This window comes from Lagopus muta, chromosome 1, assembly GCF_023343835.1.
Source record: "Lagopus muta isolate bLagMut1 chromosome 1, bLagMut1 primary, whole genome shotgun sequence".
In the NCBI taxonomy this organism is placed as follows: Eukaryota; Metazoa; Chordata; class Aves; order Galliformes; family Phasianidae; genus Lagopus; species Lagopus muta.
Window position 1 is genome coordinate 119998924 of NC_064433.1, and position 16947 is coordinate 120015870.

The following is a 16947-nucleotide window of genomic DNA, read 5'->3' on the forward strand; positions in this document are numbered from 1 at the left end:
GCTCAGCTTTGCTGTGAAGGAGTGTTATACCAAGAGCTGTTGACATTAAATCTGAACACTTTTTGCTGACCATTGCACAGTGCATGGGTGACTGAAGCAAACTCGTAACCACGGATTTCAAGAGTAAGCTTTAGGGAAACCCCTCCTTTGATCAAGAAAGGTGACTGCACATTCTGCATCCAATTCAAGCATGTTGAAGGAGATTTACCAAGATAGCACTGAGGAGCCACATTTTCAAGTGTATAGCACCTATGGATCAAATGAGATTTTTCTCCTAGATCTCAGCTCCCAGGGGTGCATCTGAGCAAATAACACAAATGCTTTCAGTAGCGCAGGCAATCCCTCTTTCGTGATTTAACCTTCCATTTTAACAACACATATTTATTGTCCAAAAAACACCAAAGAGGGAAGACTGCCTGAACAGCCTTGACTCATGGCTGGAAAAATGTGCAAAAGGCTTAGAAACTAACAAACAAGGGGGAAAAAGGAACCTCCCACCTCTGCTTTGAACAAGGTGGCAGCATCATGAACAAGACACCATCCAGGAAGAAGGAGCTCTCCAGGAGCTGTGCATGGACATCCTGGGATCACTGGACGTCTCTGTGAGAGGGATGTGTTTCACTAAATGTCAGGGATTGGAAGGGAACTTGAAAGATCATCCAGTCCAATCCCCCTGCCTTAGCAGGAACACCTAGATTAGGTCACACACGAATGTGTCCTGGTGGGTTCTGAATGTCTCCAGAGAGGGAGACCCCACAACCTCTCTGGGCAGCCCGTTCTGCTGTTCTGTTACATTCACCATAAAGAAGATTTTTCTCTATTATTAATGTATTCATTTTTGATCAGATGCGGTGGAGTCTCCTTAACATCTCTGACACGTGCCCCCAGTAGACAGCAGAGCTCTCTGGAGAGGATGTCGGGGCAGCAGATGGGGGCCTCAGTGCCTCCCGGCATGGAGTCCCCAGTCACTAAGACAACGCCGGGCAACGGTGCCCAGCAGCTGCTCCCTGGCAGGGGCTCTCCATCACCTGCTGAGGTGATTCCCTGCATCAGCATGGAACAGGAACCCCAGAGCCGATTGCATCACACAAGCGCACTGTGTTTGAGGGCCTGCAGGGTTGCCCTGGGGACCTGTCTGGCCCCCAGCCCGGGGCGTGTCATTCATTCTCTGTGAGGTGACACTGCAGTGTGGTGTCACAGTGGCTGCGTCATCCACCCTTGTGGAGCGGTGGGAGCGGTGGCTCAGTCCGCTTGTGGGACCCGCAGGAAGTGGAACCAGAGAGAGCTTTGTGTCTATCTGGAGGCATCCTGCTATCATGGAGAGGCTGAGAGCCCTTCGAGGTGAGTCCCTCCACCTCTCTGGACACCACGACGCTGCCCGAGCACACGTGTGCCTCCAGTGTCTGTTTAGGACGTGCCAGCAGCGCTGTCCTTGCTCTGCCGAGTGCAGCTGCTCACCGTGGTTTCCCCAGCACCCCAGCAAGGGGAAAGCTCCCTCCCCTGTCCCCGCCAACCACACGCAGCCTTGCGCTGTGGAGCTGGAGGAGCGTTCCTCCCACAGCTGGCCGGGTGCTCGGCCCTGGCTCCAAGCAACACCTGCAGCAGCTGCTCTGCTCTTTCCTTCCAGGTCTCTTTGCTTGTGTGGGCTGCGTGCCCAGGCGTACGCGTCGCAGGGAGAGAAGCAGGGTGTCAAGCCCTGTCCCTACCTGCGCCGCGACCTTACTGCTTCAGCGCCTGCAAGATCAGGAGGTGAGTTGGGGACATCCAACCAGCAACCCTTGCCCTCCTGGCCCAGGGCCACGGTGCCGTGGGTGCCAGGCCCGGCAGCACATCCACAGAGCGATGGGTGGCAGCGGGCAAAACGAGCGTGACTGATCCTTGTCCCCAGGGCGACCGAGCGCAGGCGTACTGTGAGCTGGAGAGCGCCCTGTGCCAAGACAGCAGCCGCCCGCCGTGCGGAGTGGTGAACCGGCTGCTGGCAGAGGTGTCCCGGGACCTGACGGCAGCCCAGGTGAGGGCTCACTCCCAAAGGCAAAGGGAACCAACCGCCTGCCCACGCTGGTGTTCTGCTGGTGGATGGTGGGGGCTTAGCTCTTCCAAGGGCCTCAGGCAGTCTCCTGGGCCGCGTGTCACCAGTGTCTCTCTTCCAGGGCGTGACCAGCAATGTCAAGACAGCTGCCAGCAATGTCCTGGTGGCTCTGGCTCGGACGCACTTCACCTTGGTGATGGCTGAGCTCCAGAGCCACCTGAAGGCCGCGGGGGACATGTCCAAGGAGTTTGTGCTCAACACCCTGAGCAAACTCTTCAGCACCTATGGTAGAGTACCCTCAACCTCCTGACATCTATAACAACCGGGAAAGGGGTCTCTGCCCTCTGAGTGTGATCTGCACTGAGCTGGGGGCTGCAGGGCTGCTGTCCACCTACCTTGCTGCCGGGGCTCTGACTGTGGCCCTCTCCTTCCTCTTTGCAGCTCCACAGTGCATCCCCTTTGTGTGGCTGATGCTGGCAGGCCTGCGCAGTGTGGTGGGCCAGGTGAAGAGTGGCCAGATCCTGCGCATCGCTTGTGCTGGTGAGTGCCGGCCCCAGAGCAGCCCTGCTGCAGACTCTCACAGACTCCGTTTTCTCACTCTCTTAAAAAAAATAATAATAATAATTTATTTTTTTAATTATTTTGTTTTTTCAGTTTTGAAACAGTGGCTGGATGGAGTCAAGACTTACTTGTCCTCAGGAATGCAATGCCCCTGGCCTGCCATGGAGAAAGAGCAGATCTGTGAAAACCTTCACGAGCTGCTCTTCTCTGTGGTGTGGAACTGGCAAGACTGCCAGGAGGAACAGGTGAGCACTGCTGCATTCCCAGCCCAGGATGGCAGCAGGGGCACCCATGTCGGCAGCTCTGTCTGTGCCCAGTGGGCTGAGAGCTGAGGGGTGATGAGAGGGAGTGGGCTGGCTCTGCAAAGGGCCCTGAAGTGGCTCTGTGCCAGGGAGCAGCTGCATGTCACAGCACTGTGGCAGGAAGAGCTGGGGATGAGGGTATGGGGAAAAGCTGCCTGCCCTCCAGAGCGAGCCCATCTCCTGCTGGGCGTGGGGGTGTGGGGAAGGAGAAGGGAAAGGGGAAGGGGAAAGCCCTCTGTGTAGGAAGGGCAGACCTTCAGTCTTTGATACCGGGCCTCTGCCATCCTCTCCAGGACAAACAGGCCGTCCTTGGGGCTGTGGCTGCCATGTTGGAGGTTCTCCTGCAAGAGGAGCGGCACCAAGAGCAGGTCTGGGAGCAGCTCCTCTGGCTCGTTCACCCGTGTCAGGAGATCCAAGACATTTGCAGGGTGGCCAAGGTGAGTTGTTGTGCAGGGCTCAGGGTAGACGTGGGGCCCGTGCAAATGCCACGAGGGGCCAGGGAGGAGGTGGGGAGCCCTTGGAGAAAGAAGGAATGGGTGTTCAAGGGAGCTCTGAGGCTTCCTGAGCTCTTCAGTCAGAGAAGGAACAACCCAGACAGGAGCCAGGAGGGAACCAAGAATCACTGGGGCTCATCTCTTGGGGATGGGAAGTTTCACCACCACTGTGGGGCTCTGAGTGCCTGAGGAGCTCTATGCTAACAACTGGGGGGACCACATCCAGTTGCATCTGATGGGGGAGAAGTGGGCTGCTGGGTGGGAAATGCCTGCAAATGATGCCCAAACACGGCTCGATTGAGAGCAGAGAGACTCCCTTGGTGCCGCTGGGAGGTGGGGGATAAACAAGAACGCCTGTGCAGGAGCTTCTCCCTGCAGAGAAACAATTGGGAAACAGTTTCTCCACTCCCAAGTGGCTAGATGTGGCTTCATCCCTTTCTTCCTCTCCTGCTCTCTTGCAGAGCCTCACTATCTTCCTGGAGGCCTTAGGGGGCATTGAGTCTGTAATCCCAGGGGACAAGTTTCTGGACGTCACCAGTGCCGTGTTTTACCAGGTAAGGGGAGCCTATCCTTGCGCCCACAGCAGTTTCCCTCTTGGCTAAGTCTCAGGAGGACTGCAAAGCTCTGACCCCTGAATAAGGCGGCTCAGCCTTAGCTCCTGCATGCTCAAGGCAGGTCCAGAGCCATGCATGTACTCTCGGGGATGCTGTGGGGAGGGCTGGGTTTTGTCTGCCTGCCCTCTTCCCGAGAGTGCCCAGGGAGACGAGAGCGGGCAGCACAGTGTCTTTTCCGTCCTCAGTGCTGATGTGATTGTATCAAATGGACCTTGTTCCCACAGCTCTATGACGACAGCAAGCAGCACAGCGAGGCTGGTCGTGCACAGCTGACCCACTGCATCATGCTGCAGGGTAAGGAGAGGAGCTTTGGCCATGCTTGGCGCTGCCCTGGCCAAAACCTCTCTCACAAACTTCAGGAATGGGCGTGAGGTTCTTGCTAACATAGCGTGGGATTTCCTCCCTGCAGCCCGGATCTGCCCAGAGGAAACCATCCTGTTTCTGCAGTCGCAGCTGGGCGATGACTGGGAGCCTGGATGCGTGGCAGCCCTGGGTCTGCTGGGTGCTCTGGCTCGCTCTGATGGTCAGTACCACGGGTTGATCAGTACCACGCCTTGGGACTGCCAGGGCTCCCTTCTGCCATCTGTGTTGTGGCTCCGCTCATGCTTCTGTGCATCTCTTGCAGAGCCCGTGATGACGGAGATGCTGCCCCAGGTCGTCGAGGCTGTGCAGCGTCTGTGCAGCGACCCCAGCATCCGGGTGAGCTGGTTGGGGAAAAGAAAGCGCTGTCGGGGTGGTGATGCTGCTGCCAGCACGGGCAGGGCTGGGGTGACTAGAGAGGTGCTGGGGCATTGGTCACACGGTCATGATGGCTCCTGTGGGGAGAGCAGGCAGAGTGGAGCAGGCAGGTCCCTGTGCTGTGCATGGAAAGCGCACAGCCTGGTGTTAAGGCCAGGCCCTCATCTCAGTAGCTAAAGCCTCTCCAGTGCTCTTGCTGTCTCTGCTCATGCCCAAAGGGCTGCCCCGATGAGCAGGTGGCTTCCCTTTGCCTTCTGACCAGGAAAATCACACCCATAATTGACCCCTTGCAGGTGAGGACGGCTATTCTGTATTTCATCAAGGATCTGCTCAGTTCGAACACCCGGAGCTGCTCAGCCTGGGATGTGGTGGGGCACATCTTCAGGGAGTTCAGCCGCGCCACAGGAAGAAGGGTAAGGGCAGTGGGCAGCATCTTCCTTTGGAAGACCCGTGCTGCTCAGAGGCTGCTATACAGAAGCACCGCTGAGGCCACACCTGAGCCTCCTGAGAGGCTCCTGAGAACTGAGCATAACCAGTGTTTCAACACCACTGTTGTGCAGGCAGCCGGAGACCTTTCTGCCCGGGAAGCCCAGGAAGAAGGAGCTCTCCAGGAGCTGTGCATGGACATCCTGGGATCACTGGACGTCTCTGTGAGAGGGATGTCCAAAGTAAGTCACGCTCTGCCCTGCTGCTGCTCCCTGCCTTTCCCTCACGTGTTCCTCGTCCCATTCCAGGACCCCAGGTCTCTCCTCCAATGTGCTCTGAAGCACACAGGACTCAGGGAAATTCACAGAGTCCTCTTCATCTCTGAGCAGAGGCAGGAATGCTGACCTGCTCAACTGCCTCGTTCCCTACAGCTCCTGTGGCCGCGGCTGCTGTTGTTTGTGGTGCCAGCGCAGTACACAGGCATGCTGATCCCAGTCTCCCGCTGTGTCTGTGCCCTGGCTGAGAGAGAGGAGCTGACAGGACGGCCGATAGAACATCTGGATCCCCATTTTGTCAGCTCCATGTTTCAAGGTAGGAGCAAAAACTCCCTCAGTGAGCTCTGCTGACCTGTGGTAGCACCCAGAAGGGACAGCGGAGGTGTGCGTGGCTGGGCACACAGTGTCTTGGAGTCTTACTCAGCACTTTTTTTCTCTTTGCAGGCCCACTGCTGACGCCCCAGACACTGCTGGCACGACTGCTGGTGAGTAGATGCTCCAGAGGCCGGTGCCACAAGCACCCAGGAGGAAGCAGCATGGCCATGGGCAAAGCTGTTGGCTGCTCCTTGCCTGCCAGAGCAGAGCCGAGCTGCTTCCATCCTGGGGGAAAGCCGTTGCTCTTGCTGCAGAAGTGACCCTGCTTTGTGTTGCTCTCACTCAGGTGGTGGCAGGCAGCCCTGTTGCAGGCAGCAAACTCCAAGCTGCTGCCTTACTGCTGATGAAAAACCTCCACAGCAGGTTCCACAGGGCTGTGGGGGCCATGTGGGCTACTGAGATCCCCCTGCTGCTGCAGTGTCTTGAAGGTAAAGCACTGGAGGGGAAGAAGAGGCAGAGGCAGGGAAGGGAAGGGGGGGAGTGAAAATGCAGCTCTGTAGCATGGCAGAGGGGAAGCACTGCCTGCAGGCCAGTTCTTGCTCTGCTGCTGTTCCCATTCCTGGGAGTCAGCACTGAGGCCCAGGGACCTATCCCACCAGAGATCTGCCCGTTCCAGGACGTGGATGGGCCCTTCATGTCCCCTCAGACAGCAGCCTTGGAGCACTTAGTTCCGTGTTCCTGTGGAGGCAGTGTTTGTGGGGAGGGACAGGTCATTGTGGAGGGGGTGCAGGTCCCAGCTTGGTAGTGTCAAGTGCCCAGGCCAAGCCAGGTTTGCAGCAGCTCTTCTTCTGTGCCTTGATCCTAAGTAAGGGTCTTTGTCTTCCTATTGCTGTGCAGGGAAAGATGAGAGCTTCCCGGACACTGCCGAGTTTGAGCGCCGTCTGCTAAAGGTACAGCATTGCCGGGAGGCGCGGTGCAGAGAAGTGCTTGCCTGCCCCAAGTAGCCCCGCTCCCACGTGAGCCACTGTGGGGCAGGAACAGCCTCTCAAGCGCTGCTGCGGAGCGGCCGCACGCCTTTGTGGCGCTGCCTCTTCTGCTCTGTCCCAAGCCCAGAGGGGTCTTAGGAGAAGAGGGTGGGTGGCTTTAATGGAGGGAACACTGGGGGAGCTGGGAGAGGGACTGTTCTTCCAGGCACCTCTCCCCAGAGGGCTGCAGCAACTTGGGAGCGAGGGAAGAGGCAAAGGGCAAGGGAACATTGTCTTCTCCTGTTCTCCAACAGTTCCTGAAGGCGTCGCTGGACACAATAGAGGAGAAGGCATGGATCGAGGCCCTGAGCTGTGAGCTGAGCCAGCGGCTGAGCAGCTCTGCCAGCAGCTCTGCAGAAAAGGTGAGTTCCCCCCGGCTCTACCCAGCGGTGCAGCTGCAGGTGTCCAGCTGGGGCTGGGGCTGCGGCTGGTGCTCTGCCCACGCGGGTGCAGATGCTGCTTCCCCAGTCTATGCCCCCCAGAGGGCCTTTCCCTGCAATCTGCCCGGGGATGGCTAAAGCTCGGCCCCGCAGCTGCTCTCAGCAACCGCCAGGGAGCTTGGCTCCTTCCCACCTGGCCCTCCACCAGCAGGTTAAGCTGCTGCCACATCTCAGCTTCTTCCCCTGCAGTCATTCCTGTACAAGGCTCTGGGCACGGTGCTGGGATCCTGTCAGGGAGTCCTCCACGTGCAGGAGAAGCTGCTACAGCACCTGGAGGAGGCAAATGCAGAGGAGCCACGTGAGGCCCAGGTGAGCTGTCCTCTCCTCCAGCTCCTGTGAGCATCCCTGCTCTGGCCCTGGGGCAGAGGCCTTCTCCTGGCCCTGCTCCGGGCCTTTCAACCTCTGCACTGCTGCCATTTTGCTCAGGAGCAGACCTGCAGATTCAGGCCTGTGCCAACGGCCCCTTGTTCTTTTGTGCAGGGAATCATCTCTCTTCTCAGCCATGCTGCTGAGAACAACTTCCACACAGTCCTGGCCACGCTCACCATGTTTGCGTCCAGGCTGTGCAAAGGCCGCAATGCCAGGATTTCCAGGCGCAAGAAGGTAAAGCGTTACGGGTTTCCATCTTGGCATTCTTCTGCCTTATTTTCCCTGCAGCTCCTGCCTTGGGAGTCCAGGTGCATCGCGGGGCACTGGGGGCCGTTAGCGAGTGTCTCAAGGCATTTCTTCCCACACAGATGGAGCTGGACAGCACGAGAGCTCATGCCACACGCAGCGCTCTCATGCTCGCCCACGGCAGCGTGGCACTGCGTGCCTCCAAGGAACAGCTGCTCGCCCACCTGGAGGGAGACATCGTGGGCAACGTCCTGATGCTCTACAGCTGCAGCTGCCGGGTGAGAGCTCAAAGCGTGCCAGGGTGTCAGAGCGCCCCTCTGCAGCCTCTCCACATGGGGGGATGCTGAGATGGGCCTTTCCTTTCCAAAGGTCCCTCGGGGAACTGTTTGTGCCCAGATAAAGATCCAAGCCCTTCCCTTAGCGTTGTCCCCACGTGTGTCCCTTGCAGCCCTTGTCCCTTCCCGCAGTTCAAAGAATGTTCTTCTCTCTTGCTCCTCAGGACTTGCAGAACAACCTCGCGCTGGTGCAGAGCATCACCGACTGCAGCTCTGCCTACCAAGCTGTGGGTGATTCTGCAAGCTTTAACCCCTCCTTGAAGAGCAAGCTGCTGGAGATCCTGATGGTGAGTGCCTGGAGACGGGGCTGTCTGCAGAGGAGTTCTGGGCTGCGCCACAAGGCTCGCTTCCCTGGAGGCATGCAGGTGTCCAGCAGTTACACGTCTCCAGCTGGTGGGGACCTTGGGTGCTGGCAGGCAGTGGCTGGGCAGCGGGCTGGGTGCACCAGCTGCTGCATCCTGCAGTGCTTCCACAGGAAAGTGATGGGGCTGGTGTGTGGCAGTTGTGCCTGTCTGGGGGCCGGGTGGAACAGCTCTTGTGTGCCCCTTGCCCACTTTGACACTGTCTCTCTGGGACTTGCAGGACCTGATGAAGAAGTATTACTCGGGCATGCCTGTCTCCCCAGTGCCTCTCAAGGTGGTTCTGGCCCTGGAGCAGTTGAGGTAAGGGCTGAGGTAGCAAGTCAGGATGGTGATCCCCATTTTGGGTAGCTCCTGAGGGCCTGGAGGGGCCAGGGGGGGAGGAACCACATCTACAGCAGGAGAGACGGCTGGTCTGTTGTGCCCAGCAAAGCTGAGGTTCTGGGCAGGGAGAAAGGCCCTGGTGCTCCTGTGCCCTGGCAGGGAAGAGAGGGAGAGCTGGGGTCTCCTTCCCTCCAGAGCAGGAGGTGGTTCACTGCTGCCGGGGAGGAGGTGGGCGCTGCTGGAACTGAAGGCAGTGCTCAGCAGCATGAGCTGGGTGGGGGTATTGGCTTTGTAGCTGTCAATTAGGAGAAACTCAGATGTTGTCTGAACCAGTCTGGAGAGGTAAATACCCTTTCTGATTTCTCTTCCTGTTTTCCTCCTCTCAGCAAGCTGAAGCCCTCTTCTGAAAGCAAGGACCTGCGTGAGATGTTGGTCCTGTGCTGCAAGAACATCGTGACACACCCTTCAGCAGAGATGATGCTGAAGATCAGGAAGTCACAGCAAGCAGCACAGTACCTGCAGGTAACCTGCCGTAACTTTCCCGGCCACCTCTCGGTCAGAACCCTACCTCAGCACACACAACCTCTGCTCTGGCAGCAGCCGTGATGCTACACGTCACTCCCCTCTTCTGCTTTCAGCTTCAGCAAACATCACTGAGAGCTCTGGGCCGGCTCATGGTGGTCCTGCTGGAGACAGAGCCCAGCGGTGGCTTCTTCCAGAACATAGTCCATGTGAGTATTCGTGGGGCAAGGGAGAAAGCATGGTGCCTGTCAATAGCGGGGGCAGAGATCTGGGGACTGAGAGGAGGATCAGAGGGGGAGAAATCTCCTGCTGACGTGCCAGCTCACTGCGAGCTGAAATGGGCAGAGAAATGGGCCCTGCAGGGGGAAAGCAGGAGCCAGCCCCTGGAGGCCACAGCCGAGGAAAAGCTCCTGGGTTAGGAGGCAGGCGTGTCTGCAGAGAGCGGGGCGGCAGTGCCGGTGGTCAGTGAGGCAGGAGGCCACATGGAGCAACAGGGCAGGCCTTAAGGGAAAGTGCTGGGAAAGGGGGGACAGGGAGAGGGGTGGCAGGAAGGGAAAGCAAAGACATCCTCAGTGAGACAGATGCTCTACTCCAGGTCCTGCAGAAATCCATGGTATCGAGCAACGTGTGGGAGCGCAAGAGGGCCCTGCAGACCTGCTCCCAGCTGCTGGCTGTTTGTGAAGAGCTTCAAGTGAGTAAAGAGCCCCACCGCGTGCTCCCTGCTCCCTCCCCAGTGCCCCAGAGCTTGAAGGCGAGCTCTGCCCAGCTGTGCATGCTGTGTCATGGCGTGGGGAAGGCACAGATGGGAGAAGCTGGAGAGAGCTGGGGCCGTCTACAGCTTTGTTCCTGCCTCTCACCCCTGCAGAGAAGAGATGCCTGTGAGCACTTTGGCTCCTTGGTGGGATTGCTGGCGCCTCTGACTTGTGACCCCATGCCCGCATCCCGCCAGCTGGCTGTCACCTGTCTGAGCTCCCTTCTGCGAATCCAAGGTGAGTGGAGCAGGCACGCTCCAGCCCTCTGCCCTCCTATGTAGCACTACCAGAGCCCCACGGGCTGGGCCCTGTTTACAGGAGGGAGAGGCACCGTGCACAGCTCTCTTCTTGTCCCCACCCTGTCCTCTGTCTTTCCCCCGTGGAATGCAGTTTCATTTCCAGAAGCATCACTTCCCTTTTCTCCCTGTGCTCTTTCCAGCCAAAGCGACCAACACAGACATCGAGACGGGTGACATCAGGAGCCTGTGCGAGGGGCTGCATGCCTGCAGCATCGCCTCTCAGCTTCAGACCACATCCAAAATGGCCATGGTATGTGGACCCAAGAAGGGGTGGTGTGATCTCTGTGTGTAGGCTTCTGCACGACCCTGTGCTGCTCCCAGCCTCTGACACTGTTTCCAAAATGAGCTGTTACCCTGAGTGCTCTTTTCCCAGTGCAAGTAGCAGGAGGCTCTGAGCTACGTCTGGCCTTCAGGCACCCAGTGCAAGGAGCTGACTCCATGATGTGCGTTTGTGTGTGTGTGTGTGCACTTGCATGCATGTGACTGTGGCTGCTGGGAGGTAGGCTTTGCATGTAAGCAAACACCATGGGTGCAGAAGTTGAGAGAAGGCTCAACCACCTTCCGTATAAACAGCAGGGTACAGACAGCTGCAGCAGAGCAGTGATGAGATCTCTCCCGCTTCTCATTTCTCTGCAGATCGTGTGCAGGAACTTCCCCTTAGAACGCACCGTTGACTTCATGACTGCCATCAAGGAGACGATCCGGAAAGCCAACGGAGTGCGTGTGCGTGCTGCTGGGAAGTGGATGACCACCTTCCTGCAGATGCACGGGAAGGACATCAGTTGGAACGTAAGAGACTTTCCTTCACGTGTCTTGGACTTTTGCTGGCTGTTGCACTATGACTTGTGCCGTTTGCCCCTTGTGCTCAGGGCATGGAGACCAGGGTAGCTGGCATGAAATTCAGGCTTAGGACTTGGCAGCATGTCAAGGGAGCAGGCACTGCTCATGCGCTGAATGTCCGTGGTTGGGCCCTGCAGAGTGCAGGATGCAGCAAGTCATTCTTTCTCCCCTTCTTCTCTCAGGTGCCTCCGATCCTCTACATCCTGCGCAGCATCACATCGTTTGCGCAGCAGAGCACGTTCCTGCCCTTCCTGTGCCAGGCGGTGGTCATCCTCACCCGCTGTCACACTGAGGCCGTGATGAGCAACTTCTCCCGGCCGCTTGGGCCAACGGACAGGTACTGGCACTCCCGCCTTTGCTGTTGCTGCAGAGGGATGTAGGGAGGAGGCAGCTTTTCTTTTTTGTGAATAGTCTCAAGTTGCGACTCTACTTTTTCTAGTGAGACATGGAGGAGAATAAGAGAATTTTGTCTTCAGCGATGGAGCCAATAGCAAAAAGAAGAAAGGATAAGAAAGGAAGGGAGGAGAGGAAAGGAGCAGGGAAGGAAAAAGGGAATGAAAAGGGAAATTTGAAAGGAGAAAAGGAGAAAAGAAGAGAAGAGAACGAGAAAAGAGAAGATGAGCTTAAAAATTGTATTATTTATTATAAATAAATAAATATATATATATATAAAAATAGTACCTTTTTTTTTTTTAAACCAAGTCTTTATTTCAATAGCTGCTGTCTCTTCTCCATACCAGTTACAGAATCACAGTCACCAAATGTCAGGGATTGGAAGAAACCTCAAAAGCTCATGTAATCTAATCCCCCTGCTGGGAACACCTAGATTAGGTCACACACGAATGTGTCCAGGCAGGTTCTGAATGTCTCCAGAGAGGGAGACCCCACAACCTCTCTGGGCAGCCCGTTCCACTGTTCTGTTACCACCACCATGAAGTTTTTCTTCTAGCATTCATGTGGAACCTCTCATGTTCCAGCTTGTACCCATTGCCCTTATCCTGTCACTGGATGTCACTGAGAAAAGCCTGGCTCCATCCTCCTGACAGACATCACAGAATCACAGAATCACAGAATTGTAGGGGTTGGAAGGGACCTCCAGAGATCATCGAGTCCAACCCCCCTGCCAAAGCAGGTTCCCTACAGCAGGTAGCACAGGTAGGCATCCAGGCAGGTCTTGAACGTCTCCAGAGAAGGAGACTCCACCACCTCCCTGGGCAGCCTGTTCCAGTGCTCCGTCACCCTCACTGTAAAGAAGTTCTTGCGCATGTTTGTGCGGAACTTCCTATGCTCCAGTTTCTGGCCGTTTCCCCTTGTCCTGTCTCCACTCACCACTGAAAAGAGTCTGGCCTTGCCATTCTGCCCCCCACACCTTAGATATTTATAGACCTGGATCAGGTCCCCTCTCAGTCTCCTTTTCTCAAGGCTGAACAGACCCAGTTCACTCAGCCTTTCCTCATAGGGGAGATGCTCCAGGCCCTTCACCATCTTCGTGGCCCTCTGCTGGACTCTTTCCAAGAGATCCCTGTCTTTTTTGTACTGGGGAGCCCAGAACTGGACGCAGTACTCCAGATGAGGTCTTACCAGGGCAGAGTAGAGGGGGAGGATCACCTCCTTTGACCTGCTGGCCACGCTCTTTTTAATGCACCCCAGTAAGCCATTGGCCTTTTTGGCCACAAGGGCACACTGCTGGCTCATGGCCAACCTGTCGTCCACCAGGACACCCAGGTCACTTTCCGCAGAGCTCCCCTCCAGCAGGTCATCCCCCAACCTGTACTGGTGCATGGAATTATTCCTCCCCAGATGCAAGACTCTACACTTGCTTTTGTTAAACCTCATCCGGTTTCTTTCTGCCCAGCTCTCCAGCCTATCCAGGTCTTGCTGAATGGCAGCACAGCCTTCAGGCGTGTCAGCCAATCCTCCCAACTTTGTATCATCGGCAAACTTGCTGAGGGTGGCCACTATCCCCTCATCAAGGTCATTGATGAAGATGTTGAACAAGACCGGACCTAGCACAGACCCCTGAGGAACACCGCTAGTTACAGGCCTCCAACCGGACTCTGCACCACCAACAACGACCCTCTGTGCTCTGCCAGTCAGCCAGTTCTCAACCCAACATCCTTTACATATTTATAAGCGTTCATTAGGTCACCTCTCAGTCTCCTCCAAGCCAAAGCTTCCTCAGACTTTCCTCGTAAGGGAGATGCTCTGGTCCCTTCATCATCTTTGTGGCTCTGTGCTGGACTCTCTCAAGCAGTTCCCTGTCCTTCTTGAACAGAGGGGCCCAGAACTGGACACAATACTCCAGATGCGGTCTCACCAGGGCAGAGTAGAGAAGCAGGATAACCTCTTTTGACCTCCTAACCATGCCCCTTCTAGTATGTCCCAGGGTGCCATTGGCCTTCTTGGCCACAAGGGCAGAGTGCTGGCTCATGGTCACCCTGCTGTCCCCCAGGACCCACAGGTCCCTTTCCCCTACGCTGCTCTCCAACAGGTCAGTCCCTAACCTATACTGGTATGTGGGGTCGTTCTTGCCCAGATACAAGTCCCTACGCTTGCCCTTGTTGTATTTCATTCAAGTTCTCCCCACCCAACTCTCCGCCTGTCCAGGTGTCGCTGGGTGGCAGCACAGCCTTCAGGCATGTCAGCCACTCCTCCCAGTTCTGTGGCATCAGCAAGCCTGCTCACAGTGCGCTTTACTGCCTCATCCAAGACACTGATGAGTATGTTGAATAGTACGGGTCCCAGTACTGACCCTTGAGGGACTCCACAAGATACAGGCCTCCAACTTGACTCACTCTGTTCCACTGACCACAACTCTCTGGCTTGTTTCCTTCAGCTGGTTCAAGTCCACGTCACTACTCAGTTGTCAAGACCACGCTTCCTCAGTTTAGCATTTAGTATTTATCATGAGTATTGTAGTGCCTTATTAGCTCACTCTGCGTGTATATCTGTGATAAATACAGGAGCACTTTGGTCTTACATGGTCTTTCGTGGACTCCTTATTTTACCGTAGAGTTTCTGAGTTCTGTTAGGCCTGGGCTTTGGCCTTGCAAGTAGCAACAAGCCTGGCTGAAGCTGCCCTGCTGGCGCCCAGCCACCTCCATCCTGGCTTCAGGATGCGTCTCTTAGCTCCACGTTCCATCTTGCCAGGCTCTCACTGAATGCACACTTTGCTTTGTTTTATTTTCTGCCCCTGCCGACAGGCACGGCTTAGGCAAAACACTTGAGTATTTTGTCTTGAAGTATTTACTTCCTCAGAAGCCTCCAGCCTGGCACCCAGTCAGATTCCCAAAATAAGCCAGTAAGGACTTAAGTAAACTGCTTGCAGGTGTTGCCCAGCTGCTTCATTGTGAAGAGCCCTTGAACTTTGCACAGGCCCTTCAAGCCAGAAAAGGATGGCCAGGACCTGCCCTGCTGCCTACTCATCCTGATGGGCTGCTCCTGCCCCCAGGCTGGGATGGGGCTGCCCAGCCCTCCTCCTCCAGCTGCCTGCTGCTGCCTTTTTTCCACTCACAGTTGGCACTCTGAGATCATCTTTAACACTGCTGTTTATGAGATACTTGGCCATCTCCCCCACCGCAGACAATGGAAGAGGAAAATGAAGCAATTGGCAGCAGCCAGCCAAATGGCTCCCTCCAGAAGTTGTCTGAAGCAGAGGAAGGGGGCCCACGGAGAGACCTGGGGAGTCCTGTCCCCATCCAGATCAAGGGGCCTGGCAAGAAGGCAGTTTCATCCCCTGACTGAGCAAAAGCCAGATAACCAGGTTAGAACCTGGTTATAGATAACCAGGTTATCTCCACCATGTGTAGATGATGGAGAGAGAGTTTAACACCAGGTTTCTGCTGTCTGTAATATGCATACATCTGGACACAGACCTATGCTCCACCAGCAATGTGCTGGTAGCCCTACTTACCCCCAGGCTTTGCTCCCACAAGCCAACCCTGTCCCCCACTACCACTAACAGCAGAGCAATTTAAATCCAGGCCACAGGCAGAGCTGTCAGCTGCTGCAGCTGGGCTGGAAATCTGCTCCTGCTGGTGTTCGCCATAGGGAATTAGGCCCAGGGAACAGCACTGGGAGGTCAGTCTCCAAATCCAGTGTTTAAAGGGAGCTTTTTTTACACTCATTTTCACACATGCCTATTTGTGTGCCTTCATGCCATTGCAGAGCTCACCTGGCTGCATTTCCACATGCAAATAATTGATATACGTGTTTTCTGTGCTTGTGTATGCACGTGCATACATACACACTGATGGGAGGAGAGGCGTTGCATTAAGCTGACTGCATCTATGTTTGAAGCAGATTTGATAATGACCCTAAATATGGACACAAGTGTTTCTTCTGCTGCTAACTGACCTAATGGATTTCATATTTGTAACTAGGCAGTGGTTAGTATTGTGAGTTTCTTTCTGTTTGCTGCAATAGAAAAACAGGAAATACTGGGATACTGGATATAAGGAAAAGATCTTTAACAGTGAGGGTGGGAAGGCACTGGAACAGGTTGCCCAGAGATGTGGTCCCTGGAGACTTTCAAGGTGAGGCTGGATCAGGCCCTGGGCAACCTGATGTAGCTGTGGTGCCCCTGTTCATTGAAGGGGACTTGGACTAGATGGCCTTTAAAGGTCTCTTCCAACTCTAAGGATTCTGTGATTCTATAACAAATACCATATTTGCACATGGAAACTGCCATGAAATAGTCCCCCAGGCAATTGCCAGTAGTGGGTTACTAATAGACTGGAGCAGTTGCACTCTAATTTATGATGGCACATTCTGGGGCAGTAATCCATAGTGACTATACACACAACTTGTGTGCATACACAACAAAGTGCTATATATGCATATTAATTTATTTTAATAGCAACAGTATTCTGGATCCTCAATCAAAAAGCATAGTGTTTGTTGTCAGAAATGAAAGCATGTATTTGCAGAAGGGGAGAAAAAGACCCAGAACAATAACTGAGACAACAGATTAGTGCTTTAGGGGAACACATCTGTCATCTCCAGGTATGCATCTTGCTGCTGTACAGACCTCTTCCTATTCAAAAGTGCATCCCTGCAGTGTGCGTTCATGCTCCACTTTATCTATTTGTCCGTTTGTGCCCTCCTCCCCTCTTTCCTCTTGCTGTTCCTTTTCCCCCTCACTTCCTTCCCCCTGTGATGCCACCCAGCCGCTCCGCTACACTTAGCACATGAGAAATCTGGGAGCGGATGCCTCAGCTCTTCAATGAGATCAACAGGCACAGTGGGGAAAATGGCCACTGAAAAATAATAAAAAATGGGCATTTTACAGCCCTTGAACTGGGACTATTCTGGAGCACTAAATGGTCTTAATAAGTAAATAAAATGCAAGCTATTTATTAGAGAAGTCAGAATGGCACCTTTGTATCTGTTTCTGTCTCATGAGGAAAAAGATATAATTAGGTAGATTTTTTTTTAATTAAAAACCCACTTAATTTGGAATCACTCCAGCCTGCTGAATAAGTGTGTATCTAAGTGAACTTATAAATACATTTTCTGTACCAGATAGAAAAAAACCTTGGAGGGAGCCTCCCTGGTTCATTGTATGGGCGCACATTGGGACAGCTTTAAAAACATTTTAGTGCAGTTGATGGACCATGACCTCTTAGTATCAGTCAAATGCAGATTTATTTTCTAGGAGATATGCTATTTGAAGTTTGTTTG

At 54.9% G+C, this 16947-nt stretch overlaps 2 protein-coding genes across 2 annotated transcripts in view; one reads left to right on the top strand and one right to left on the bottom strand.

Annotated features, from left to right (window-relative positions):
• The window catches only part of LOC125688601 (uncharacterized), a 209733-nt gene that overhangs the window by 35196 nt on the left and 157590 nt on the right, over nt 1-16947 (bottom strand). The window lies entirely within an intron of this gene.
• On the top strand, nt 914-11756 carry LOC125697733 (maestro heat-like repeat-containing protein family member 2B). Its single transcript, XM_048955322.1, has 32 exons — nt 914-989; nt 1267-1341; nt 1628-1749; nt 1889-2011; nt 2151-2316; nt 2471-2569; nt 2684-2835; nt 3186-3329; nt 3848-3940; nt 4225-4294; nt 4410-4523; nt 4626-4699; nt 5032-5151; nt 5299-5406; nt 5596-5755; nt 5884-5924; nt 6101-6242; nt 6652-6704; nt 7034-7141; nt 7409-7528; nt 7700-7822; nt 7957-8112; nt 8334-8456; nt 8752-8831; nt 9239-9374; nt 9491-9583; nt 9970-10065; nt 10240-10363; nt 10566-10675; nt 11062-11214; nt 11448-11602; nt 11705-11756. Exons 1-32 carry the CDS (start codon nt 914-916, stop codon nt 11754-11756), a joined length of 3561 nt encoding a protein of 1186 aa, XP_048811279.1.

What these genes read in the sequence shown, in the direction of transcription:
- LOC125697733 (XM_048955322.1), top strand. Translation starts at nt 914, where the DNA reads ATGTCGGGGCAGCAGATGGGGGCCTCAGTGCCTCCCGGCATGGAGTCC. An exon ending in CCTGCGCATCGCTTGTGCTG is followed by an intron (nt 2,570 to 2,683) that starts GTGAGTGCCGGC and finishes TTGTTTTTTCAG; the next exon opens with TTTTGAAACAGTGGCTGGAT. An exon ending in TCTACAGCTGCAGCTGCCGG is followed by an intron (nt 8,113 to 8,333) that starts GTGAGAGCTCAA and finishes CTTGCTCCTCAG; the next exon opens with GACTTGCAGAACAACCTCGC.